The 25976-nt window shown below is 55.1% G+C and overlaps 1 protein-coding gene across 1 annotated transcript in view; it reads left to right on the top strand.

Annotated features, from left to right (window-relative positions):
* The window catches only part of PDE9A (phosphodiesterase 9A), a 56803-nt gene that overhangs the window by 18032 nt on the left and 12795 nt on the right, over positions 1–25976 (top strand). Inside the window, exons 2-6 of the mRNA XM_049627796.1 lie at positions 11308–11362; positions 12664–12734; positions 16247–16331; positions 22511–22592; positions 24374–24448. Coding sequence (XP_049483753.1) covers positions 11331–11362; positions 12664–12734; positions 16247–16331; positions 22511–22592; positions 24374–24448 — 345 coding nt within the window. The 5' untranslated portion in view covers positions 11308–11330. The remainder of the gene's footprint in view (positions 1–11307; positions 11363–12663; positions 12735–16246; positions 16332–22510; positions 22593–24373; positions 24449–25976) is intronic.

Raw genomic sequence — 25976 nt, 5'->3', positions numbered from 1 at the left:
CCACGTAGGACAGTGCCTGGGCCATAGGAAGAGCTCAGTACAGATTGTTGTGGTTGCTGCAATCTATAAAACAATAAAGGAAAATTGCACTGCTGGCTGCCCCAGAGGGAACTCCCCTCACGGGTAAGTTGTCTTGCAAACTAAGCCTAAGGAAGAGAGAAGGGCAGAGAGAGAAATCGTGTCCAGACATCTGGGATCAAATTAAACTATGCAGAACACGAAGTCCCCCTCTCCAAAACCGAAAGGGGAAAAGCTGCACCCTACTCCTGCCCCTGAGGTGCCATGGGTCCCTAACGACCCTGCACGTAGCCCAGGCAAGACGGTAACAAGATACGCTCCAGAGTTTCAGATGTGGTCATCAGAGTCCTTTGGGCCACCTTGCTTTCTGTTACATCTGACGGCTAACAGGAGACAAAGGAATCACTCAAGGTCACCACCAGTCACAGGGAAGTGTCCCTTTGGCTGCCGATAAACATGAGTGATTTCTCTGTCGGACAGACCCTGGAAAGGGCACCTGTGCCTTTAAGAAGCAAGGTGAGTTCACTGTTAATCATATATCTTTACTGTGCTCCTGGGTTATTAGGGAAACATCCTCATTCTGCATGTCTGTTTTATGATGTCCATAAACACTGAATTGCCGACGGCTGTGCCCTGGGCCAGAATGTCCTCTACCGGCTAGAAGGGCTGGGGGAGGGAAACCAGAGCAGGGGTGAGTTCACCCCTCTGCTTCCCTGGAGAAGGGTGGTGACACTCCGAGAAGGAGGGACGGGGCAGGGGATGGGCAGGGGCGGGCGGGGACTCCCCTTCCCTGTCCCCTGAGGGAGAGCCCTGGACAAGAGGGACAGAAATGTGCACCTTCACTTCAGGGCTTTGGGGGCGTCTCTTTGGTGCCCACTAATGGGCATCGTTTTCCCCAGTGCGAAGTACGATACCCCTTTCTGAAGGGATAGCAAGCAGAGTCTTGTTTTGTAAGTGCTCTGGGAGAATGTCTCCAGTCCGTGTTTCTGGAAGGATGCTCAGCGTCTCACCCCACTGCTCCCGGGTGAGACTGACGAGGGGAAGCACCGCTCCCGCGTCACCGGAGCCGCTGGAGCGCGGCAGTGGCATCGTGCGACACTGGCCCACGCATCCGACAGATGGTTCTGGCCTGAACTCGCAAGCACCCCACACGTGCCGGGGGTCAGTGGCGGGGCCGAGGTCCCCACGCCACCTGCCCTCGGATTGCGGGTTTGGGGGCCGGCGTCCTAGGGCGCTGTTTGCGGTCACTTGCCCAGGGGAGAAAGGCACAGGTGCAGACCGGCTGAGGTGTGTGAAGGAGGACGAAAGCCCGGCCGTCACCGTTCTTCTGTTCAGGACAAGATGGAGAAGCGCCCCGGCCAGCTCGCTGCCGATCGGGTTAGCGCATCGTGTAAACCACCCCTTAGAGGAGGAATTATCGCTTGGGCTGTGCTGTCGATCAGTTAAACCAGATTTCCATGTCGTTCCGTGGGGGGGGGAGACTCGGGATTTATCTGAAACAAGTAAACAATTCCTGGAAGGGCCGGGAGAGGCGGAGGCGGGTTCCGAGAACCGTGTGCAGCGGCCGAGGCGTCGTCGGGCAGCGGCGGACTCTGCCCTGGTCACTCGCGGGAGCCGCTGGGTAAACGACGTGGGGGAGGGTGCCCGGCCTGCCCCCGGGCCCCGGGCGTCCCCTTGGCTCTGTCCCGGGGGCCGGGTCCTGGGGCCACTCGAGCGCAGATCGGGGCCTGAGGCTGCGCTGATCCGGCAGCGTCCTGGCAGCCGGACCCGGCCTCCGCCGACCTCCGGGGCTGCCCCGGAACCAAACCAGAGTCTGCCGTGGGAGACAGTCTGCCAGCCACGGCACGTCCCCGCCGGCGCCTGTCGCCTGGGAAGCCCCCGGACACGCGCCCACGACGCCCTGAAGTCGGCACCCAGGCCTGGCGAGGCGACGGGGAGCCTGCCGAAGCCTGTGTCCCGAGCGCTGGTCGTCGGGGCAGCCAGATCCGGAGCCACGGTGAGCGGGCTGCCCGCGACTCTCAGCTGGCTCTCCCCAGCCTCCGTCGCGTGCGGTGGCGGTGGTTCATCCGGGTCTCCCGTCCCCTCGGAGCCTCCTTTCCACACCCCCCATTTTCCAGCCCCGAAGTGCCCGGCCGTCCGCGTCGCTGCTGGTTGTTCTCAAAGCGATTCAGAAATTCTCAAAGCTGGGGCCCCTGGGTGGCTCCGTGTGTCGAGCACCCGGCTTTTGACTTCGGCTCAGGTCATGATCCCGTGGTTCGTGGGATCACGCCCCGCGTCAGGCTCTGTGCTGTCAGTGGGGAACCTCCTTCTCTCCGTCTCTCTCTGCCCCTCCCCTACTCATATGCTCACTCTCTCTCTCTCTCTCTCTCAAAATAAGTAAATAAACTTTAAAAGAAAAAAAAAGATGGAGCGCCTGGGTGGCTCAGTCCGTTAAGTGACCGACTTCAGCTCAGGTCATGATCTCACGGTTCGTGGGTTGAAGCCCCGCGTCGGGCTCTGTGCTGACAGCTCGGAACCTGGAGCCTGCTTCAGATTCTGTGTCTCCCTCTCTCTCTGCCCTCCCCCACTCATGCTCTGTCTCCCTCTCTCTCTCAAAAATAAATAAACGTTAAGAAAAGTTTTTTTCGGGGCGCCTGGGTGGCGCAGTCGGTTGAGCGTCCGACTTCAGCCAGGTCACGATCTCGCGGTCCGTGAGTTCGAGCCCCGCGTCAGGCTCTGGGCTGATGGCTCGGAGCCTGGAGCCTGTTTCCGATTCTGTGTCTCCCTCTCTCTCTGCCCCTCCCCCGTTCATGCTCTGTGTCTCTCTGTCTCAAAAATAAATAAAACACGTTGAAAAAAAAAATTAAAAAAAAAAAAAGAAAAGTTTTTTTCAAAAAAAGAGTTTCTCAAAGCAAAAGACCTAAATATGCTTTAATTTTTAAAATTCAGTATGTGCCATGCCACATTTAGGAGAAAGAGGTGAGTTTCCTACATAATGTCAGATTTTTCTGAGTCCCAACCGGGAAGGTTGGGAATAACTGACATTTGTGATTGAAAACTGCTTGCTGCTCCCCCTGATCCGGGGGTTTAGAGCCATCAGAGGGTTCCAGAGTTGCCAACAGAATGCAGGCAGGATGTGCCCCCCACCCGGAGCTCAGCCTGTCCCCCAGGGGCTCACCAGGACAGGCACTGAAAGGAGGGAAGGGTGTCCAGGAGGGCTCGTGGCTGTCAAGGACCCGCAGTGATTTAATGACAACGGCATCCGATGGCTCCTGCGGGCAGCGCTTACCGTGGGCCCGGCGCTGGCCTGAGGACTTCCCACACACGAAATCACAGTTCATTTTCAGTTCTGAAATCCACCGGGAGGAAACGCTGGCCCGCTGTAGGAGTCCCAGCAAGCCTGGTGGGGAGGGGAGGCATCCACTTCCTGATCAGGGCTGTTTGTGGATGTGCGGGTGTGGTTGGCCTTTGCGCACATAGGCATTTTTGCCTCTTTCCCCTCGCAAAGAATGCAGGCCGTGCGAGTATCTAAAGCACGCGGGAGCCACGGTGCCGTGGCGGGTGATGGTGCCCGGGGGCTGTAATCACCCGGAGCTCGGCCTCCTCTCGGGCCCCCTCTGAGAACAGCGGACGTAGAGGCCTGAGTTGGGCTGACACATAGCTGTTAACAGAGACCAGAACACCCGTGTCCCCCCCGGGACTGAACCAGAGATGGGAAGGTACAGGATGAGGGGACAAAATCTTTACTAGTGCTTTTGGGCTGGAAATTCGATTTAGGCATTAAAATCCAGAAACGCTCGAAGGATACGATGTCGAGAGTCCAAAGGAAAAAGGAAAATTGCTCCTTAACTTTTCTATTCCATTCTACCATATTTTTTTATCAAGCTTTTTATTTTTATTTTTTTGAGAGAGAGTGTGTGTGGGTGTGTGCATTTGATCAAGGAAGGGACAAAGGGAGAGAGAGAGAGAGAGAGAGAGAGAGAGAGAGAGAGAGAATCTTAAGCAGACTCCACGCTCAGCGCGGGGCTCGGTCTCAAACCTTGAGCTCGTGACCTGAGCCGAAATCGAGAGTCAGATGCTTAACCGACTGAGCCACCCAGGCTCCCCTTAGCTTTTTATTTTATTTTAATTTTTTTTAATGTTTATTTATTTTGAGACAATGCGAGAGACAGAGCACAAGCGGGGGAGGGGCAGACAGAGGGAGACACAGAATCCGAAGCAGGCTCCAGGCTCTGAGCCATTAGCACAGAGCCCGATGCGGGGCTCGAATTCACAAACCGCGAGATCATGACCTGAGCCGAAGCCAGACGCTCAACCGACTGAGCCACCCAGGCACCCCAGCTTTTTATTTTTAAATAATTATAGAATAGTACACAGTTGTAAGGGAAGGTACAAGAGAGCCCACGTACCTCTTACGCGTTTTCCCCTGCGGTAATATTTTTGAAAACACAGTAAGATGTCACAGCCGCGCCCCGTCGATACAGTCCAGATGCACAACATTTCATCCCCACCAAGATTCTTCCTCCTTAACCCCTGATAGTCACGGTGTTCTCCATGTCCGTGGTGTTGCCATTTCAAGAGCGTTCTATAAATGTAGTCATTCGATAGGTACCTCTGGGGATTGGCTTCTTTTACTCAACGTAATTCTCTGGAGATCCATCTGGGTTGTTGTGCGGATCACTAGTGTGTTCAGTTGTTTTTCATAACCCAGTTTGGGGCTGTTACAAACAAAACTGCCGGGACCGTTGTGTGCAGGTTTTCGTGTGACCGTAAATTTTCATTTCTCTGCCCCGGGAGCAGTTGCTCAATTGTATGGTGCATGCATATTTAGTTTTTTCAGGAAGCTGCCAAACCATTTTCCAGAGCGGTTGCACCGTTTTGCATTCCCTTCAGCAAGGTGTGAGTAATCCATTTCTCCCCATCGTTACCAACACTTGGGGTTGTCATCGTTTTGGTTTTTTTTTTTAGCCTTTTTGACAAGTACGCCGTGACATTTCACTGTGGTTCTAATTTGCGTCTCCTAATGGCTAACGATGCCTACGCTTGTGCTCCCTCTGTGTTTGCTTCAGGAAAACGTCTGCTAGTGTCTCCTGCCCGTTTCAGATTGGGCTGTTCTGTTTTTGACCGTTAAGGGGTTTTGAGGGGAAGGGGTTGTCTGCAAAGTTTATCTCACAGGGCTTACGTGGAGTTTTGATGGCTCTTTTCACGTTCTGCATTCAGGTCTCTGTCGAGTGGACTTTGCGAAGTGTTTCCCGCTCATGGCCAGAGCTTTACTTCTTTTTTTTTTACCTATTTTATTTTATTTTATTTTATTTTAGTGTGTATTTATTTTTGAGACAGAGAGGCAGAGTGTGTGTGGGGAAGGGGCAGAGAGAGAGGGAGACACAGAATCCAAAGCAGACTCCAGGCTCTGAGCTGTCAGCCCAACGCGGGGCTTGAACTCACACACCTCGAGATCGTGACCTGAGCCAAAGTCAGACGCTTAACTGACCGAGCCACCCAGGCGCCCCAAAGGGCTTTACTTCTGATGAAGATCACTTTGTCCATTTTCCCTTTTATGGATCGTATTTGAAGCGTCAAGTCCGAGAACTCTGCCTCCCTCAGGAACCTGGAGATTTTCTCTATTTTTTTTTCTAACAGCTTTATAGTTTTGTATGTTCCATCCACGGTCCATTTCATGTTAATTTTTACATAAACTGTGAGGTTTAGATCGAGTCTCATTTCCCTGCCTGTGAGTGTTCAACTGCTCAAGCACCATTTGTTGAAAAGACGGTCTTTCCCGCGTTGGATTGCTTTTACACGCTGGTCAGAATCAGCTGGGCATATTTGTGTGGGTATAACTCTGGGTTCTCTGCTCTGTTGCACCGATATGTGTCTACCCCTCCGCTCGTATCACACGGCCGTGATTAGTGTCACCGTACATGGAGCATACCTCGTTTTCTTGTGCTCCATTTCATTGTGCTTTGCAGATATTCTTTTTTTTTTTTTTTTTTACAAATTGAAGGTTTGCATCAAGCAAGTCTGGTGGCACTACTTTTCCAACAGCCTTTGCTCACTGCATGTCTCTGTCACGTTTCCGTCATTCTTGGAATAGCTCAGGCTCTTCCATTTTTATTATATTTGAACGGCTGCCATCTCATGATAAAATTGTAACGGATGAGGATTTGCTTGTTAGGGATGAGCAAAGAAAGTGGTTTCCCGAGGTGACATCTACTCTTGGTGAAGATGCCGTGAAGATTGTTGTCAACAAAGGATTCAGAATAGTACCTAAAATTCATTGAAAAAGTAGCAGCAAGGTGTAAGAGGACTAACTCCAGTTTTGAAAGGAGTCCTACTGTGGGCAAAATGCTTTCAGACTGCATTGCCTATCAAGAGAAACCTTCGCGAAACAAAGACCCACAGCCTGATCAGTCAGCGATCATCCATATTGAGGCAGGACCCTCCACCAGCAAAAGGATTGGGACTCACTGAAAGCTTAGACGATAGTTAGCATTTTTTAACAAAAAAGTACTTTTGGAATTGAGGTATGTACATTTTTTGGACATAATGCTATTACACACCTAACACACTGCAGTGCAATATAAACATAACTTATACACACTAGAAAACCAAACAGTTCATTCTGACTCAGTTTATCGTGATGTTCAAGTTCGTTGAACCCAAACCTACGATATCTCTGAGGTCTGCCTGTCATAGGTCTTAAACTCAGATAGACTGATTCAGTACACTTTATCTTCTTTTTAAAAACAGTTTTAACTCTTCTAATTCCTTCGCATTTTCACATAAAAGTCGGAATAGGGGCGCCCGGGTGGCTCATTCAGTTAAGCGTCTGACTCTTGATTTCGGCTCAGGTCATGCTCTCACAGTTCCTGGGATCAAGCCCCGCATCGGGTTCTGTGTTGGCATCGAGGAACCTGCTTGGGATTCTCTCTCCCTCTCTCTCTCTGCTCCTCCCCCACTCACACACTCCTTCTCTCCTTCTCTCTCTCTCTCTCTCTCTCAAAATAAATAAATAAATTTTTAAAAAGAATAATTGTGTCTATTTCTACAAAAATCTTGCTGGAGTTTTGACAAGAATTATGTTAAACCCATTTATGAGTTTGGGGAAAATTGACATCTTTACTATATGGAACCTTCCGAACCATGAACATGGTATGTCTCTCCCTTTATTTAGATCTTTTTTTATTTCTTTCATCAGTGTTTTGTAGTTTTCATCATACAACTTCTGCATATGTTCTGTTATATTTATACACAAGTTTTGGGGGTTTTTTTCTTTAGTATTTATACAGTGGTATGGTGATTCTAATTTTGGTGTCTACATGGTCATTGCTATGTATGTAAATACAATTTTGTATATTTATCTCCTATCCTGTGACCTTGCTGAACTCATTTATTAGTTCTAAGAGAGTTTTTTGTAAATGCCTTGGAATTTCTGCTGTAGACAATCGTGTCATTGGCAAATGGGGACAGCTTTGTTTCTTCATTTCTGATCTGCTTTGCTTTTTCTTGCCTTGTTGCACTGGCTAGAACTTTTAGCACTGTGTTTAATGACAATAGTGAGAGTAGACATCCCTGCCGTGTCACAGTTTAAGCAAGAAGCAGTCAGTCTTTCACCATTAAGTGTAATGTCAGCTGTAGGTTTTTGGTAGATGTTCTTTACCAACTTAAAGTTCTCCTCTATCCCTGCTTTTCTGAGTTTTTTTTAATGTTTATGTATTTTTGAGAGAGAGAAAGGGAAAGAAGGAGAGGGCCCAAAAGAGAGGGAGACACATAATCAGAAGCAGGCTCCAGGCTCTGAGCTGTCAGCACAGAGCCCGATGCAGGGCTGGAATCCACAAACTGTCAGATCATGACCTGAGCCAAAGTCGGACGCTTTACCGACTGGGCCACCCAGGTGCCCCTTATGAGAGTTTTATCAAAGAAACAGATGTTAAATAGTTTTTCAAATGTTTTTTTATGAATTGATAGATCATGTGTTTTTTTTTTTCTTTAGCTGTTAATAAAGTAGATTGCTTTCATTGATTTTCAAATATCAAAGCAGCCTTGCATCCCTGGAATCAACCCCATTTCTTAATGTATAATCCTTTCTATATTTTGTTGAATTCTAATTGCTAATACTGTGTTAAGGGTTTTTGCATCTATATTCATGAGGAATATTGGTCTGTAGTTTTCTTTTGTTCAGTTGTCTTTTTCTGGATTTGGTATCAGGTTCATACTGGCTTCATAAAATGAATTGGGAAATGTTCCCTCCTCTTCTATTTTCTGGAAGAAATTGTTTAGAAATGTGTTAATTCCGGGGCACCTGGGTGGCTCAGTTGGTTAAGCGTCCAACTTCAGCTCAGGTCATGATCTCATGGTTCGTGGGTTCGAACCCAGCATCACGCTCTGTGTTGACAGCTCAGAGCCTGGAGCCTGCTTCCGATTCTGTGTCTCCCTCTTTCTCTGCCCCTCCCCTGCTCTCTCTATCTCTCTCTCTCTCTCTCAAAAATAATAAATATTAAAAAAAATTAGAAATGTGTTAATTCTTCTTCAAATGTTTGGTAGAATTCTCCAGTGAAAGCATCTGCCCCTGGAAATTTCTTTGGGTAGAGTTTTAAAAGTAGAAATTCACTTTCCTTAATAGTTATAGGCTGTTCAAATTACCTGTTTTAATTGGGTGAGTATAGTCATTCATGCTTGTTAAAGAGTTGCTTCATTTTCCTCTAAGATTTCAAATTTGTGTGTGTCAAGTCCCTTATCCTTCAGGATTTGTAGCCGTATCCCCTCCTCTTCCTAATATTGCAAATCTGCGTCTTTCTGTGTGTTATTTTTGTCAATCTTGCTAGAGATTTGGCAACTTGTTGATACTTTTAAATAACCAGCGCTTGGCTTCATTGATTTTCTGCCTTGTTTTACTAGTTGTTTGTTTTTTTCTCCATTGATTTCTTTTATTACTTCCTTTCTTCTGCTATTGTGGTGGGTTTATTTTGCCCTTCTTTTTCTAGGCCGTTGGATTAGAGTCGAATCTTTCCTGTCTTCTAATGTAAGCATTTAGTGCTATAAATGTCCCTCTCAACACTGCATTAGCTATGTCTCACAGCTAAACTTGGATATATATTGCATTTTCATTTTCATTCAGTTCAAGGTCTCTTTTGTTTCCTTTGAGACTTCCTCGTTGACCCCTGAATCACTTAGGAGCATATTGTTTCATTTCCAAGTGTTTGAAGATTCTCCTATGATTTCTGTTACCGATGTCTGGCTGGATTCTCTTATGGTCAGAGACCATACTCTACATGGTTTCAATTCTTTTAAATATTTTGAGGTTTCTGTGTGGTCTGTCTTAGTCTGTGCTTCCTAGGCATCTGAAAAAAATACGTGTTCTGCTGTTGTTAGGCGGTGTGGTCTATAAATATCGATTGGTTGATAGACTTCTAAATTTATCTCAAGACCTCGAGATCATTAACTCTCGAAGGCTCTGTGCTACACCATTTTCGCCAAAGATTTTGGAGTAAGTGATTTAAAATCCTGCTGAGTCCACCAAGGAGGCCTGTGAAGCTTTCTCACCGGTGGCTCTTGCTGGTAGAGTCGCTGTGTCTCTCCCCTGGGGTAGGAGTAGGCTCCCTGAAGGACAGGGCCCCGGATCAGCCAGCAGCTCCACCAAGGGCTCTTTTAAAGTTTCCTGAATGACGTTTTCACTCCTCTTACAGTTTCTTTCTTTCTTTTTTTTTCTTTTTTTTTTTTTTTTTGAGACAGAGAGAGGCAGAGCATGACCAGGGGAGGGGCAGAGAGAGAGGGAGACAGAGAATCCGAAGCAGGCTCCAGGCTCTGAGCCATCACCACAGAGCCCGATGCGGGGCTCAAACTCACAAACCATGAGATCATGACCTGAGCAGAAGTCGGACGCTCCACCGACTGAGTCACCCAGGCGCCCCATACAGTTTCAAAAGATTTAACAAAACATCGTTTTTCTTCTTCTCATCGGGTCTCAGAATGCTAATGCCACAGAGAACCTTGGTCCATCACCCTTGCATTTGGCAGGTGAAGGGATGAGAGGTCTCAAGAGGCTAATCTAGATTGTTTTTTAAATGCTTTTCGTGAAATTAACGTGCGTTCATTATAGAAATAGATTAGATCTAGAGAAACAAAAGGAAGAAAAAAGTGCACATATAATCTCACAACCAACGTGTCTCCTCCCAATGTCTTCAAAAACGAGAGCCCACGTTTGCATTACTGGTTTGCAATGTCTCTCTCTCTTTTTCTTTAACACAGACGTGAACGTTTTCCAAAATATTATTTCTGATAGGAGACTTTATTTCCACAGGACAGATGGGCCATCATTTACTTAATGTCCATTTGATGGGCACTTGGGCTTTTAGAATCCCCGCTAAGTTCAGTAGCGCTGTGATGAACGCCTTCTGTGTACGTGCGTATGTTCCTTCCTAAAAATGGAGACCGCAGATCAGAACGTGGGAACGGGAGCTTTTTTTTTTGTGTGTGTGTGTGTGTGGCTTTAGCGCCCCACTGCCAAACCAGATAATTGAGATTTCGTGTTTGTCTGGGCAGGTTCGGTTTGCTTTTCATTCGTTTTGGTTTTAGGCATAGAGCCAGCAGAGATTACACGGCTCAGGAGTAAGTCCTGTGCAGGTTCTTGGTGTTTTAGGGCGTGGACGAACGGCCACCTGAGGCCAAGGCGAGCGAGCCGTCCCCCTTCCCAGGAGAGAGAGTGCTGGAAAGAACAGTGCCGTGAGCGTCTGTGCCTTCCTATGAGGCATCTGGCGCTAAGCCCAGTCAGGAAACAGGAAAACTGGCAGGTTATATTCAGCCCGGGACCGGGACCTTGTAAAACCATCACGCGGCCCAGGTTTACGTGCAGGAACAAACTCGCTCACCCTGGCCCACTTCCTCTCGCCAGGACCCGCCATGAGAACGCCGTGTTTTATGTTTGGAGCATGCCTTGAACTTGCTTTGTCCTAGTAATTGCCCCCATAAAATGGAGCGGGGCACTAAGTGAAAACTTCCCGTATTTAGAGACCAGTCCTGCCTGCTTTTTATGACTCGTGCTGACTCCGGCAGGACCAGCTCTGCCAAGAGGCCACTTACACGCAGGTTGGCGGGAGCAGGACAGGAGGGAAGAGCCTCTGAAGGTGGACGGGAAGACCCCAGGCCCTGGGGAGGCCCCGCGTGCTGACCGTGGGCCGGAGCGTCCCCCCAGGTAGCCCAGGCCGCTCCCTGCCCCGGTGTCACTGTCACCCACCACGACATCCCAATTCAGGCCACAGCGATCCACGGACTTCTCCCTTTCTCCATCTGCCTTTCTCTTTTGGTCTGCAGAGAAAGAAGAATTAATCCAGAGCATGCTGACCCAGGTCGTAGAGCAGTTCTCAAGGTACAGAATCTTCTAGACACATAGTCTCTGCAGAGGTACGCTTTTCTGCTCACGGCAATGGTGGGGCCTCGCTTGGAGGCCGTGCTGGCCGGCAAGGCTCTGGCACGTCGCTCACCCGGAGGGGCGGCCTTCCAGGGGGAGTCCTTGCATGACCCCCTGTAGCTGAGCCAGTGCGGGTGGGACCCAGGAAGCACCCGCCTTATACCGAAGAGCAGGGCCGCTGGGCACTGGGAGCGTGAGAGCTCACGCTGCTGACAGGTCTCTCCACCGGCTCTCCTGGGCTTCAGAGGTCAACCTACAAGAACTGACACCATTTTTGTTTTATTCGCTTATTTTTAATTTTTTTTTAATGTTTATTTTTGAGGGAGAGAGAGACGGAGTGTGAGTGGGGGGTGGGGGGGAGGGGGCAGAGAGAGGGAGACACAGAACCCGAGGCAGGCTCCAGGCTCCGTGCTGTGAGCACAGAGCCCAACGCGGGGCTCGAACCCACGAACTGCGAGATCACGACCTGAGCCTAAGTTGGACGCTTAACCGACCGAGCCACCCCGGCACCCCTTATTTATTTATTTTTAAATGTTTTACTTATTTTGAGAGAGCACAGGGAAGGGGCAGAGAGAGGGGGAGAAAGAGAATCCCAAGCAGGGTCCACGCTGCCAGCACAGAGCCTGACGTGGGGCTCGAGCCCACGAACCGTGAGATCGTGACCTGAGCCGAAATCCTGCGTCGGGCGCTTGACCAACTGAGCCACTCGGACACGCTGAATTGACACCACTTTGAAAATGGGCCTGAAAACAAGCATTGCCACGGAGACCCTGTGTAGACGTGGGCTTCCTTCCGCTCCGAGTTGTCCTGCCCGTCCCGAAGTGATGCTTTCCGCCCTTGGTTATTTTGAGGTGGCATCTTGCCGTCCGGGGGCATGTGGGTGACACGCCCTCGAAGCCCAGGCATTGCTGCGCCGAACAGGCTGGGCCCAGAAGGGACGCGGCGGGTTTGCAAAGGGGTCTGTGCCCGGCCAAGCAGGGTGCAGGGCGAGGGCCGTCCCTGCCCAGGTGTGGGGACGTGAACACACCCCGCAGCCTGGCGCTGCTGTGCCTTCCGTCACAGAAGGACGTCAGCCGAGGGCGTCTTCCCCCCTCCGCCCGACCCTCAGACACCTTGAGCTCCTGGAAAGCAGCCCCTCGCCCCCCTGTGCCCCCTACAGGGGTGAGCCTACCCGCGGGAGGGGTTCGGCAGGTGACCGCCAGGCCCATCGTAATTTTGAAGAGTTTAAGAGTTATGTGTTGACTCGTTTTCATTCCTAGAGCGTTTAAGATCAACGAACTCAAAGCCGAAGTCGCGAATCACCTGGCCGTGCTCGAGAAGCGCGTCGAACGTGAGTGAGCTCCCTGCTTCTCTCTCCTTGTCCTTTAACCTCTGCTTAAATTAGCCACCTAACGGCCGGTGGTGAGCGGCGAGGGGAGTGAGGCGAGGCTGGAGGTAAGCGCCCGTGTCTTTGGTGCCCGGGCGAGAACAGTGAGCACTTCCTGTCGGAACATGTGACACGGTCCGCGTGCCCAGCGGCTCGGGCCACGGTACGTGTCCAGCAGCGGTGCCTGGCAGCGTGTCTGGGTCTGAAAGGGGCAGAACGAAACCGCGGAGTCCCCCAGACCAGCCCCCCGGAGACGAACTTGTGCTGAACATCTTTGTGCCTCTCTTTACGCAAACGAGGCCTGCCGACGCCCTCCCTGACGTCACGATTGGTTCTGGACCACGTGTACCAAATCATCACCTCCTGCTCCCCCGTCACCACCAAGGCAGCAGAAAAACTACCAGGAAGCACAGGAGAGTGGGTTCGGGGCTTGACTCAGGGGCCAGGGTGCCCAGGCCTGCACCAGACCCTGCACACCGGGAGAGCCGGCCCCGTGGCACAAGGTTTATTAATGCCAGGTCGTGCCAACGACCCAGAAGGCTCGAAGCTTAAAAACCCAGGCTTTTCTCCGTGCCACTCGGGATGCGTGCTTTATGCACATTCCGTACCAAAACCACTGGGGGGAAACGTTGAAATGTAGCTCCAGTCATATGTGTCTTTAAGGAACTTTCGTTAGCTCTGGAGCCGAAGGAGGGCCCTGCCTCCCCACCCTGTGCTGTTGCCTCTGCCCCGTGAGACCCCTTCCCCCCATGCCGGCACCCCTCCTAGAAAATCGTCCCCAGAGGCTCTCCTTCGAGGCGCCCTGTGACTCGCAGAGGCGCCCTGGGGCTCCTGGAGGGGGTGGCCAGGCTTGCAGGGGGTGCTAACCACGAGTCAGGCAGCTGTGACCAGTCGGGGGCCAAAGCCGCTCCTCGTGGGTGGACTCCAGCATCCCTTCGTGCTCTAGCTTGGGGTTCCGCTCTGTGCCCACCTATTGAAAGTGTGAGGGCGGACGGGTGAGGCCACACCGTCGAGGCCGGACATCCAGCCTCACTCGAGAGCCGTTGCCGGAGTGCGTGCGGGACTTTTAAGGGGTCCTGCACCGGGCCCTCTCCCTCCTGTGCAATGGGGGCAAAGTGAAGCTGGGACAGGCCAACCAGGGGAGCAGTGGAAGGTTCCAGAGGCAGCCCGGAAAGGACAGGGGCAGCAGACACGGGAGTGCTAATGCTGAGGGCCAGGCCCCCTCCTCCCGTGTTCTGCCTTTAATCCCACGCACGACCTATTCTCCTCCCATTGATTAATGCACAACTTTGCCGTCTTGTCACTCAGTCTCCATTTCCTTGGCAACCAGGCTCTTCATAAACGTAATCGCCATAAATTCTGAATCTCTGGGACTCAGATTAGTGATATTGTACTGTCTCGCCCAAAAGGCTTTGTTTGAGCATCACTCCCAGTAAATGGCCCGGAAACCTGATCCACGTGAACCAATAGCCAATAATCGAACATTACGCCCCCACTGAGAGCTGCTAACGCGGGGCACGCCTTTAACTTACAACGGTAAATAAGCAAGTGAGAGAAAACAGAACAAGCCGTATGATCCCAATTTTGTCTCTTTAAAACTCCGGATGGACGGGTAGCTGTGTCGATGCACGGGGCTGAGAGAGAAACACCTGGAAAGGCACACGTCAATAGATATTAAGTGGGTTGTTCTCGGGGCCCGTAGGACCGTAGATAAATTTTAAAACATTCTTTGAGATGCTCCGTATTTCCCCCATTTTCTACAACAATCAGATGTAACTGTATCGAGAACATAGTAAGGGGAACCCGGGACTGTAAGTGGCAGGGCACCCCACTGCATGGCTGTTCACTTTGGGGATCAAAGTCTGTGCAGCACGCAGGGACTCTTCTCCAGATCTGTTCCCTTTCGGGAATTTTCTGCCACACGTCGCCGGGACGTGGCTTCCCCGAGGCTGAGCCTCCCGCGGCGCTCTGGGAGGTCCAGATGCAAACCGGAAGGGGTGCGCGCTGGCCTGCTTTGCCCAGAGGAGGACCCGCGGCTTCCGTCCACTTCCCAGTAGGGTCCCTGATGCGAGAAAGCGCTAAGAACGCCCCACTCCCAAAGGAGGGCGTGGGCTCTCGGTGAGAGAGTGGACCGTCCTCCGGCTCAGACTCCCTGCATCTCCCCATCTGGCTGCTGCCACCCAGCCCCTTGCACTGACGGCCCCGGGCTTCGGTCCCGCGTCCCCGGGCCTCAGTCCTGCATCTCTGGGCCTCGGTCCCGTGTCCCCAGGCCTTGGTCCCGTGTCCTCAGGCCTCGGTCCCGCGTCCCCGGACCTCAGTCCTACATCTCTGGGCCTCGGTCCCTTGTCCCCGGGCTTCGGTCCCACGTCCCCCGGCTTCGGTCCCATATCGTCTCGGTGGAGCCTCGCACAGCATCCCCCAAGTGGCACAAGTCGCCGGAACCAGACCCGAATATCAGATCCTCCAGATTCCCACCACTCTGGGCAGAAAGAAGCCGTACTTTCACGTAGCCTTGCCCCTGCGTGGCTCCCGGCCCCGGAAGCGTCTAGAAAACTGCCCGGGGATGCTCAGGGCTCCGGCAGGCTCTCTCACCACACTTGCTTCAGAACGGCTCCGGAGGCCAGGGGACGGAATTGTCTCTCCCCGTCGTGTGCTTAGGCGCTCAGACCACGTTTGAGGAAGAGGGGAATAGAGTAGCATCGTGGGCCCCGTCTTTTGGCAGAGAAACCGAGGTGCGATTACAGAGTAACAAGGCCAATCTTTTCCGTTGCTCTCGAACGGATCTGATCTGAACGGCTTTCGGAAGGGAAGCCGCCTGCTTCGTGGCAGCCTTTCTGGGCTAAAGGTGCACCTGCCAGAGCAAACGTCTCAAAGGTGAACGCTCCCTGGGAGGCACGAGCTCCAGTTCTTTCCGGATCTTTCTCTGGTGCCCCGTGGTGTCCGGACGTGGCAGGCACTCCTGTGTGGCGGGACTGCGGGAATGTGACCCGGCCCGGCTCTGCTAACCCACGACCTGTCCTGTTTGCCTGTCCCCAGCCCCCGCCCCCGCACGTCCACACCCCTTCCTGGCTAACGGCTCCGGCGGGACCTGAGAACTCGGAGGTTTTCTGCTCATACGAGCTCATCCTTGCCGGGAAGGCTGTGGTTTTGCCTGCTGAGCCTCTTGCTGTGTTTTAATGCGCGGCGGCCACATTTCCTCCCCTTGTCTTTTTAGGACAAGAGATTTCTTTGTCCCCGGTCCTCAGCTGGGGAGGGGAGAGAAAGTTGGGGGGGGGGGGAGTGGGTGCAGGAAAACTCAGGACTTGGGGGAGGGGAGCAGCAGTCGCCGTGGCCGAGCTGCACCGCCGCGGGCCGCAGCGGGGACCAGTGCAGGAGCCCGAGCCAGCCGTCCTCGCCGCGCAGGGCCAGCCCCGGTTACAGCCTTGCGAGGTCCTCCACGTGTCTCCATGGTAACCCCCTGTGTCTCCTTGTCCCAGTGGAAGGCCTGAAAGTGGTGGAGATTGAGAAATGCAAGAGCGACATCAAGAAGATGCGGGACGAGCTGGCGGCCCGAAGCAGCAGGTGAGGTCAGGCCTGGGAAGGGCTGCCCTGGCCGGGCCCCCCGAGGGGGCTCCGGGCTTCGCTCTCCCGCAGAGCCCGGCGGCGGGGCCCGACCCAGCGCCGGCAGCGGCGGGCGCGGTTTGGCTGGGGAGTGCTTGTCAGTTGCGCGGCCTCCTTGTCGTAGAAGAGGGTCCACGTCCAAGGCGGGTGGAGGCGACGACACTTCATGGAAAGGAGGAAGAATCCGCCCGCAGATCAAAGCCTCAGGATTAACTTACCCAGCTCGAGAGAAGCTGGAGAGAGGTTGGCATCGGTTTTTGAAGCAAGGGCCCGGTAAGAGGAAGGGGCGTGAGGCTCACAGGGGAGGGCATCCTGGTGCCCGGAGGCCGTGCTCCTGGGTGGACGTCCCCCGTCCCCCCCCCCCACCCCCGGCACAGAGCAGGGAGAAAGGCCACAAGGCCTCGGGCCGTTCTGGACACAGAAATCACTCTCCCCCGGGGAGCCGAAATTCGTGGGAAAAAACACCCCGGACTTCATGCCACCCCCTCGAAAGCAGGGTTTTGTCCAGCAGGACCCTCTCCCGAAGCTGTGAGCACAAGTGTTTGAACTGGCCGCAGAGATGATGAGGAGGGGGGGCGGGCACGTCGAGCACTTGCTGTGTGGGGACCTCACACCTGCCGGCCCTGCGAGATGGCCCCCAGCCCCCCTGCCCCCCACGGCCACTCCCGGGAGGGGACTCCCAGGAGGGGGCACAGCCAGGCCTCAGCGGGGCTGAGGGGGAGACAGGGAACCTAAGAATCGCCCCGCACACACACCGGGTTGTCTTACGACGACTCATCTGCCACTTTGAAGATCGTTCCCTGATTTTAAAACACTGAGGGCGACCGGCTCAGCGAGGGAGGCCGGCTGTGCAGAAAGGTCTCTGAGGGCAGGAGGTAAAGGGGAAGGAGATGGTCCCGGCGAGGTTCCGTGCAATGCAGAGGGGCCGGCCGGCCTCGGGGGGGCTCGGGGAACAGCCTGATGGGCTCAAAGCCACGCTAGTGTGGTCCTCCAGGGACCAGGCCCCGTCCGTATCACACCCACGTGACGCCTGATTTGGATCTGGGGATGTCTCAGCCCATTTGATTTGGGGACGTCAGGGCGAAGGCGTTTGTGAAAATGCACAGAAAATTGGGAGGCAATGATTCATCTTCAACATCCCCTCAGTGAGAGGCTAGCACCCTCGTGGGACCGGGTCAGGGCCCTGGACTGGGCCGGGGACAGGGCTGGGAAGGATGCTCGGACCCACCCCGGCTGTGGTCACGGAGTCGCCCTCGGGCTCAGGATCCACACGGCCCGGCTCAGCCCCGGGGCCGCCCTCTTGTGCCCCAGCCGCCCTCCGCCTTGGGGACAGGTGCAGGCGGGCTGATCTGCCGGGGACAGTTACCCAGCGTTACCAGCCTCATCCGGCAGCTGCCAGGAAAGGGAACTAAGACTGAAGCTTGGCTTCGGTCTGAAACGAAAGAATCTGAACTGGCCTCCTGGCTTCAGCGGCTCGTCTGTACCGCGGGCCGAGGAACCTCACCACCTGGGCGGGAATGATGCCCTGAGGTCCCTTCCCGCCTCTGTGGGCACCGCATCACTCACTAACATGCCCACGGAGCCCGCGGAACACCCACGGGACACATTTCTGAGGCAGCCTCTTGTCCCTTCTCAAATGACCACATCCTACCACCTGCCCGAAGCAGCCGGGGTGAGTCTCGAGCCCCACCCTTGCTGGTCCCGTCCCTGCCGTGTCCCAGGCGCCCCCCCCCGGCCCCCACCTGCCCCCATCCCGTGGAAGTGAGGCGTGTGCCAGCCTGGCAGGGCTGTGGCCCTGGTCCCACAGGTCAGGCTGCAAGGGGACACTAACGTGGCCCAAGTGGATCGCACGCTAGAAATCTGTTCTCTCAAAGTTCTGATCGCAGACGTCAGAGAGGGAGGTGTCGATGAGGCCATGCTCCCTCTGACGGCTCCAGGGAGGGTGTATTCCAGGCCCCTCTCGGAAGCTTCTGGAGGTCGTCGGCAGTGCTTGGGGCTCCTCGGCTTGTAGCTGCATCATGCAGTCTGTGGTCTTCACTCGGCCTTCTCCCTGTGTGTCTCTGGGTCCAGATGTCCCTCTTTACAAGGACACCGGCCGCATCTTAACTAATCACACCTGCAGTGACCCTGTTTCCAAAGGAAGTCCCACTCGCGGGTGCTGGGGCGTTAGGACTTCAAATGATCACTTTGGGGATGTGATCCAACCACAACGCGGCACATGGGGACGATACGCCCGATTTCAGAGCCCACGGGAAGAAGCCCACCCGGGAGCCGAGAGGCAAAACGTCACCCACAGGCACCCATCTGGCCAAGTGGGCTAAGCTGAGGCGTGGTGGGTGCCTGGGCTCATCCCCGGAACGGAGCTCTCTTCCTCACCGCCCAAAAAGTCCATTTTTAGAGCTCCCAATGCCATGATCCAAAGAGAAGCCTTCCCGGTGCCCTAACTGCTTCGAGAGGCGATATTCTCAGCAGACGGTTTTCACAGCATCCCACGTAGGTGAGAGACGGGTAAATGTGACTCTTCAGTCACAAACAGAGGGGGGTAAAAATCTCCAACATCGCTGACACATTTAGAAAAAAGAACCCCGGGGGCCTGGGCTCGGGCCTCACCCGCAGCCACGCCGCCCACCCCGGACCCTGGTCCGGGAGCCCGGCAGCCCCTTCCGTGCCACACGCTAACGGCCCTCTTGCCCTTGCTTCGCGGAGAAGGGAAGCTGGGAAACAGCCCCTCGCACTGCCCCTTCTGTCTCTGTTGGCTGCAAGGTTCCGTTGTAATGGTGCAAGGACGTCACGCAGCATTTAGCGTCCCTGGGACCAGGCTCCCCGACACCTAGCTTCGCCTCACTGCGGGGAGAGAAGGGCGCCCCGGACAGCTCTTTCCAGTGATACCCACCCGCGAGGTGGCGACTGAGCCTCTCCGGAAGGCGGAGGGGACATAGGCGGCGGGTAGGGGTGAGCCCAGCCCCGTACCCGCAGGGATGACTAATGACCCACATTCGCCAGCACGTGAGCCCGGCCCAGCGGGGCCTCGGCACCAGGGGCCCCGCTCTGGGAGCAGGGGTGGGGTAGTGCCGTGGGCAGGCTCCCAGACGCCCCCGGAACAGGCCGCACGCCTCCCAGACCCACGCCCTGGGCTTCTCCTGGTCCAGGTTCCTGCTCACATTCAGGGCAGGGCCAGGCCTAGCTGAGCACAGAGAGGAGTGTGCTGCTTCGCCCCGGGGCCGGGGAAGGGCTGCAAGGGCCTGGGGTGGCATCTGAGGGCTCCGGGGAAGGGCTGCGAGGGCCTGGGGTGGCATCTGAGGGCTCCGGGGAAGGGCTGCGAGGGCCTGGGGTGGCATCTGAGGGCTCCGGGGTCCGCGGCCCCCACTTCCATCAGAAGCAAAGGGCCTCGTCCGCCGGATGAGCCACAGGGGAGGGGAGGCCGGGGGCCCTTGGAAATGAAAGCAAAAATAAGCCCCAAATAGAATGAAAAGAAAAGGCAGCGTGCCAGCTGCTCCGTGGCTGGAGGAGGCTGGTTCCCATGGCAACGGGCACAGAGGGGAGGGCCCAGGTGGGGAGGCCCCGGGAGAGTCACCAGGCGCCCAGCACACGCACCGGGAGGGTCAAGGAAGCTTGCCTCGTGCGACCACCCCCCTGGGACACGCACAAGGCCTACCTAGCTGGTTTAGTTTAAGAGAGAGAGAGAGGGGCGCCTGGGTGGCGCAGTCGGTTGGGCGACTGACTTCAGCCAGGTCACGATCTCGCGGTCCGTGAGTTCGAGCCCCGCGTCAGGCTCTGGGCTGATGGCTCGGAGCCTGGAGCCTGTTTCCGATTCTGTGTCTCCCTCTCTCTCTGCCCCTCCCCCGTTCATGCTCTGTCTCTCTCTGTCCCAAAAATAAATAAAAAACGTTGAAAAAAAAAAAAAGAGAGAGAGAGAGAGAAAGAATGAGCAGGGGAGGGGCAGAGACAGAGGGAGGGAGAGAGAATCCAAAGTGGGCTCCACGCTGTCAGTGCAGAGCCCGACGCGGGACTCGAAACTCACGAGCTGTGAGACCATGACCTGAGCCGAAATCAGGAGGCAGAAGCTCGACCGACCGAGCCACCCGGGTGCCCCAGTGTCGTCTCCTTTCTCAAGTGCACAGACCATGCTTGTCACTTCTCAGAAACGTGTAGGCTGCAATTTCTCGTTCGCGGGCGACCACGGGAATCATCCGGTCGGTGTCTTCTGTGGGTTCGTCGGTGACTCTTTGGCTAAATCTGTGTGAAAACCCCCTCCCCACACGGAGTCGGGTGGGTTTTGTGAGCATCCGGGGGAGGGAAAGAGCACGACACCATTTCATTCTGAAGGCGCCTGTTCCAGAAGGAAAACAGGCTTGTTACTCTGAGCACAGCCCCCAGGTAAAAGCTCCAGACTGAACGGATGAGGGGGCGAATCCCCAGCAATGACCACGGCTGGCGAGGCCCCCCGCCTAAAATCTGGATGCCGGGCCGCCCAGATCCTCTAGGTATAAGTACCTCCTTTCGAAAAGAAATACTGTGTTGTAATCTTTTTTCACTTACAACACCGTGAGCAATAAATAGATCGAATTTTAACCAACGGGCACCTGGGGGGCTCGGTCGGCTGAGCGTCCGACTTCGGCCCAGGTCATGATCTCACGGTCCATGAGTTCGAGCCCCGCGTGGGGCTCCGTGGAGCCTGCTTTGGACTCTGTGTCTCCCTCTCTCTCTCAAAAATAAATAAACATTAAAAAAAAATTTTTTTTTTAATTTCTTTAACCAACTTCATCCAGCTCATCCATTTGTCCAGGAGGCCACAGTCCCCTCATTGTCTGTCCACAAACGTGGTCTTTTGCCCTCGTACCTCGGTGGATTCTTTTTGCGTTACCTTTCAGTGCATACCGAATGCAACCTTTCTTTTTCCGCTCTCCCCTAAACTCTCCTTACTTCACAGAATACTCATAATTACCTAAAGAACACGTAATCGTCCGTCGTGGTTTAAGTTATTTCCCACATTGGTACATTTCAGTGGCTTCCGGTTTGGGGTTGTGTTTTCGTAACAACAGATAACGTTGCAGTGAATACCTTTGTGCACAGGGATGGCTGCTTGCATCCAATTCGTTTCTGAAGATAAATTCCCCAGGGTAGACACACGGGCTTCATGGACATGAATTTCTCTGTGGCTCTTACTACGTGGTACTAAACTGCTCTCCCAGAAGGTGGACTTTATTTACAAAGTTTGCCAAGTCCGAGGATAGAGAGCGTGTTCACATCCGAGAAGGTGGGGAGGGGGCCATGTGCAGCCCCCCCCCCCCGGGGTACGGCCAGGTCCGCACTCTCTGCCCTGACAGTGGGAGGAGGCTTTCCCTGCAGAGCACCCCCCGTTTGGTGTGTTCTGTCCCCGTGGAGAATATACCTCGATACTGAGGGACGAAGGAAGGCAGATAGCAAACGCATCTCCCGACGGTAGGCGCTGGGGGACACCGGAAACGTCCTGCACGGCCGTGCCGGGAGACTGGTAACACAGCCACATCCAGAAGCACTGGGCAAGGATCTGCCTTGTCCCGAAGCCCCGCTCTGTGGGGCGCCGTGCAGTGAGCGTGGGATATATGAGGTGAAAAAAAAAACAAGTTGCAAAAGAGGAAGTTCGGTACAATTCCATTTGGGTTTTAAAAAAGAAAAATATAAGGCGCTATCCCTGTGTGTCCATGCCTAGGAAAATTCTGGAAGGATACGCCAAACTTAACTGAAGGCATTTCCAGGGTGTGAGGTTTAGGGGAAAGAAATAGGTAAAGTGGGGCGGGGGGGGCCAGGGGGACTTGCTTTTTTTTTTTTTTACACTTTACCTGCTTCCTTGTTTGAGTTTTGTAGAATCCAAGGGTTTTACCTGTGTCATTAAAAGATATTTAGGAACCCGTTTAAAATGAAGCTGATGTGTTTTCTGAGAGCCCCAATATCATCTCAGGAGGTCCAGGCAGGGTCCCTGGGGGTTAGCAATGAGATGTCGCCGGATTTAGGATTTACTGTCCCACAGCAAGTAAGGCCCAGGGGTCTGTGGGGTTGGGGTGGGGGTTGGGGTCGGGGTTGCTCCGAGGAGGTGCCCGCCCCAGTGGACACCCCGCTGAATGGCAATGCCGGAGCTAACCCCGACTTTTCCCCTTTAGGACCAGCTGTCCCTGTAAGTACAATTTCGTGGACACCAACAAGAAGATGACGCCCCGGCGTGATGTCCCCACTTACCCCAAGGTGAGAGGAGGTTCTGGCTCTGACGAGACCGCAGCTGTGCGTCCACGGCCAGGGCACCGGGCCCCGAGCCCTCAGCCACCCCGACCTGCTGGCCAGGCCCCCTCTGGCTGCGCCTTCGCAAACCCAGCTCCCATGCGGCGCTGGGCTGTGCGACGCTCTTGCTGTCCTCGGGCAGGGTAGTGTTTTGTCTGCCGTGTGTCTGCCACAGGAGCCCCGGGCCCGGCCTCCTGTGCCAGCAGGTGAGGGACAGCCCCCGCCCCGTCCGCCCGTCGCCGGCAAGGTGAACGTGTCCTCACTCTCGTGTTACTGCAAGGAGCTTTAATTTTTTAATTTTTTTTTAAATGTGTATTTATTTTTGAGAGAGGGAGAGACAGAGCACGAGCAGGGGAGGGGCAGAGAAAGAAGGAGGCACAGAATCCAAAGCAAGGTCCAGGCTCCGAGCTGTCAGCCCAGAGCCCGACGCGGGGCTCGAACCTGGAACCTTGAGATGATGACCCGAGCCGAAGCCGGATGCTTAACTGACTGAGCCGCCCAGGGGCCCCTGGAGCTTTAATTTTTAACTAAATTATCTCAGATCTGCCTGGTTGGATCTCCCGTCCCCGAATAATACGTAGTGATTACGAGAAGTTTCTCTCTCTAGTCTCAGATCTCTCAGTTACAGGAACCCAGGCCCTGGTGACAGGAGCAACGCCCTGGGAGTTGAGGGGGGTCTTCAAACACCACAGAGAAGGGTCCTGTGGCGTCAGTCGCCATCTCAACAGTACCTTCAGCTGAGTTGGCAAAACCCTGGCCACACGCTCTCGCGCTAAGATTCAGGCCTCCGCGTGCTGGCGCTGAGACCCGTGTCCCGGGGCCCCAGGGAGCCATGAGACCCAGCCGGTGCCCAAACTGAAAGGTGTCTTTCCTCTGTAGCAACTCCCTTTAAAAAAAAGAACAAACCAGGGGCGCCCGGGTGGCTCAGTCGGTTGAGCGTCCGACTTCCGCTCAGGTCACGTAGTCACAGTGCGTGGGTTCGAGCCCCGCGTCGGGCTCTGTGCTGACAGCTCGGAGCCTGGAGCCTGCTTCCGATTCTGTGTCTCCCTCTCTCTCTGCCCCACAACCTCCCCACTCACACTCTGTCTCTCTCTCTCTCTCTCAAAAATAAATAAACATTAAAAAAAATAAAAAAGACCTAGGGCAAGGTTATAGCTAATCCCGGAACCCTGTCATCACGGGGTTCCTCCCTCTACGATCACAGCCTCAATCTCCTACGACAGTTTGACCCGAGCTCTGGTTTCCCCTCTGCCCACACCCCTCAGCGAGCTGTGCTGCATCAGCGTATGGCCAAAGCAGGGACAGGTTCCCTCAAAAAAGAAACTCCGAATAGCTTCTTAGCCAGGATTTGAATGTATGCCACGTTCCCCGGACTTCACTTTAGTGTATTTTTTTCGAGTCCGGTGTATTGAGAGGTAACTGACACATAGCGAAGTTTCCCTCCTGTGGTTGCAGAGTACTGCGAGTTTGGAAAACCTTAGGTGACCTCCAGCAGTACCAAGGGGCGGCACATCTCTGTCGCCCCACGACCTTCCTCGTGCCCTCCCCCTGCCCCCGGCAGCCACCGATGGGGTTTCTGCCCCTGGAGGTTGGCGCTCCCCAGAATTCTGGTAGAATGTGGCCCTGGAGCCTGTGCACAGGTGTCCTTGAAAGGGGACAGGAGGAAGTGGAGGAAACATCCCCCAGCCCGCGTGCGGCCGGTGGCCTTTGTCTCGGCCCAGAGGCTGACGGTCCCCTGTGCTTCCCAGTACCTGCTCTCTCCAGAGACCATCGAAGCGCTCCGGAAGCCCACCTTTGACGTCTGGCTCTGGGAGCCCAACGAGGTGAGTGAGGGGCCCCCGTGCCAGCGTCACGGGCACCCAGATCTCTTCCTCCTCTCTGCTCTTTGTTTGCTTTTTAACTCGATTCTCCAGGTTTTACTCCAAACTGACTCTGGGCGGGCCCAGGAGGGCCCCAGAGACAGGACTCAGCGAGGGGGGTGTCGGGGCAGAGGCGTGGGCGGTCGAGGGCAGGAGGGCTGGGCCGTGGCGCCGCTGGCTCCCCACCCCCCAAGCGCCCTCCCGGGCGGCTGCCATGCCCACCAAGGAGAGGCCCGGGAGGCGTCCCCCACAGCCAGCGGAGGGGGACGCAGGGCGCGGAGTCCCTTTGCGCAGCGAGAAGGAGCTTCGCATTGTCCCTTTTGCTGAGAAAACACTAAGGTGGAGACTTCCTGTTTGTTTGTTTAGTCTAATAATATCGGTTGTACCCCTCCCTTTGTGAACCCCAAGAAAACAAGAGCCGTTCATCATGGACACCGGGCCCAGCAGCTCTACGGACAAACTGTCCGGCTTTCAGGCAACACAGACGTGTAGACAAGCTGCCCCCGGCAAGCCCACCGCCTGGACAGCGGGTCCGCTGACGCGGGAACGGAGGGCTTTGCGCCCTGAGCGGGCGCCGTCCGTGTCTCCGGGGCCTGGGCTCTCGTGCTGTCGTCCTTGCCGACACAGGAGAGGCCTCCGCCCCGCCGCGCGCTGGCCCGGGTCCCAGGGGTCGTCCCATAGCCAACACTGAGCCAGACGACACGCGGCCACTGAGGAACGTGCGGACCGGAGCGCGCGTTTGGAGGGGCAGGAGGCTGGCCTTGCCCGCGAGGTCCGTGCGTGACTGGCAGTGACCGGGAGGGTGGGAGGTGGCGTGGCCAGCAAACAGCAGTTGGGTCTTGAGGACGAGCGTCGGGACTAAGGTCTGAACGGGGGCCCAGGCTGGGCCGGGCCCGCCGGGTGGCGAGTGGACTCAGCGGGGTGGCTCCACGTGCACAGATTCCCGCTTCCCGCGGGTGGGCAGGAGCCCTGCCAGAGCACTTCTAGAAGAGCCGACGCTCCCGGAAGTCATTCTGGCCCCGGCCCACCGGGAGCGAGAGCAAAGCCGGGGCCCCCGGTGGCAAAGCGCCCACGTGCACACGGGCACTCGCCGCCCGTCTCTTACGGAATCTCACCGAGCGCAGGGCTCCCTGTGGCCACGGAGGCCACGCCGCCTCGTGGGGAGATTGAAGGATCCACGCATCCACGATGGGAAGGCCGCCCGCCCGCCCCCCCACAGGCAGACCCGTCAGGGGCCTTGGACCCCTGCCGCTCTCCAGTTTCCAAAACCCGGCGCCCTGGACGTTATCCTATCTGCATCCATCCTGTCCCCTCCGGGAAGACCGGTGTGTGGTCAGCCTCCAGGACGTTCCAGGACGTTGCCGGCTCTCCCAGGACCGCGTAGCCGGGAAGATGGCTTTGGGGTGGCGTGCCCTGTGTTAGCTCGGGCAGCCACGACTCAAACCGCATCCTGGAGGCTGCAGGTCCGAGATCCAGGCGTGGGCAGGGCTGG

Source organism: Panthera uncia, chromosome C2 (genome assembly GCF_023721935.1).
Source record: "Panthera uncia isolate 11264 chromosome C2, Puncia_PCG_1.0, whole genome shotgun sequence".
NCBI lineage: Eukaryota > Metazoa > Chordata > Mammalia > Carnivora > Felidae > Panthera > Panthera uncia.
The sequence above is the reverse complement of the archived record's forward strand: the minus strand, read 5'-3'. Positions and strand labels throughout refer to the sequence as shown.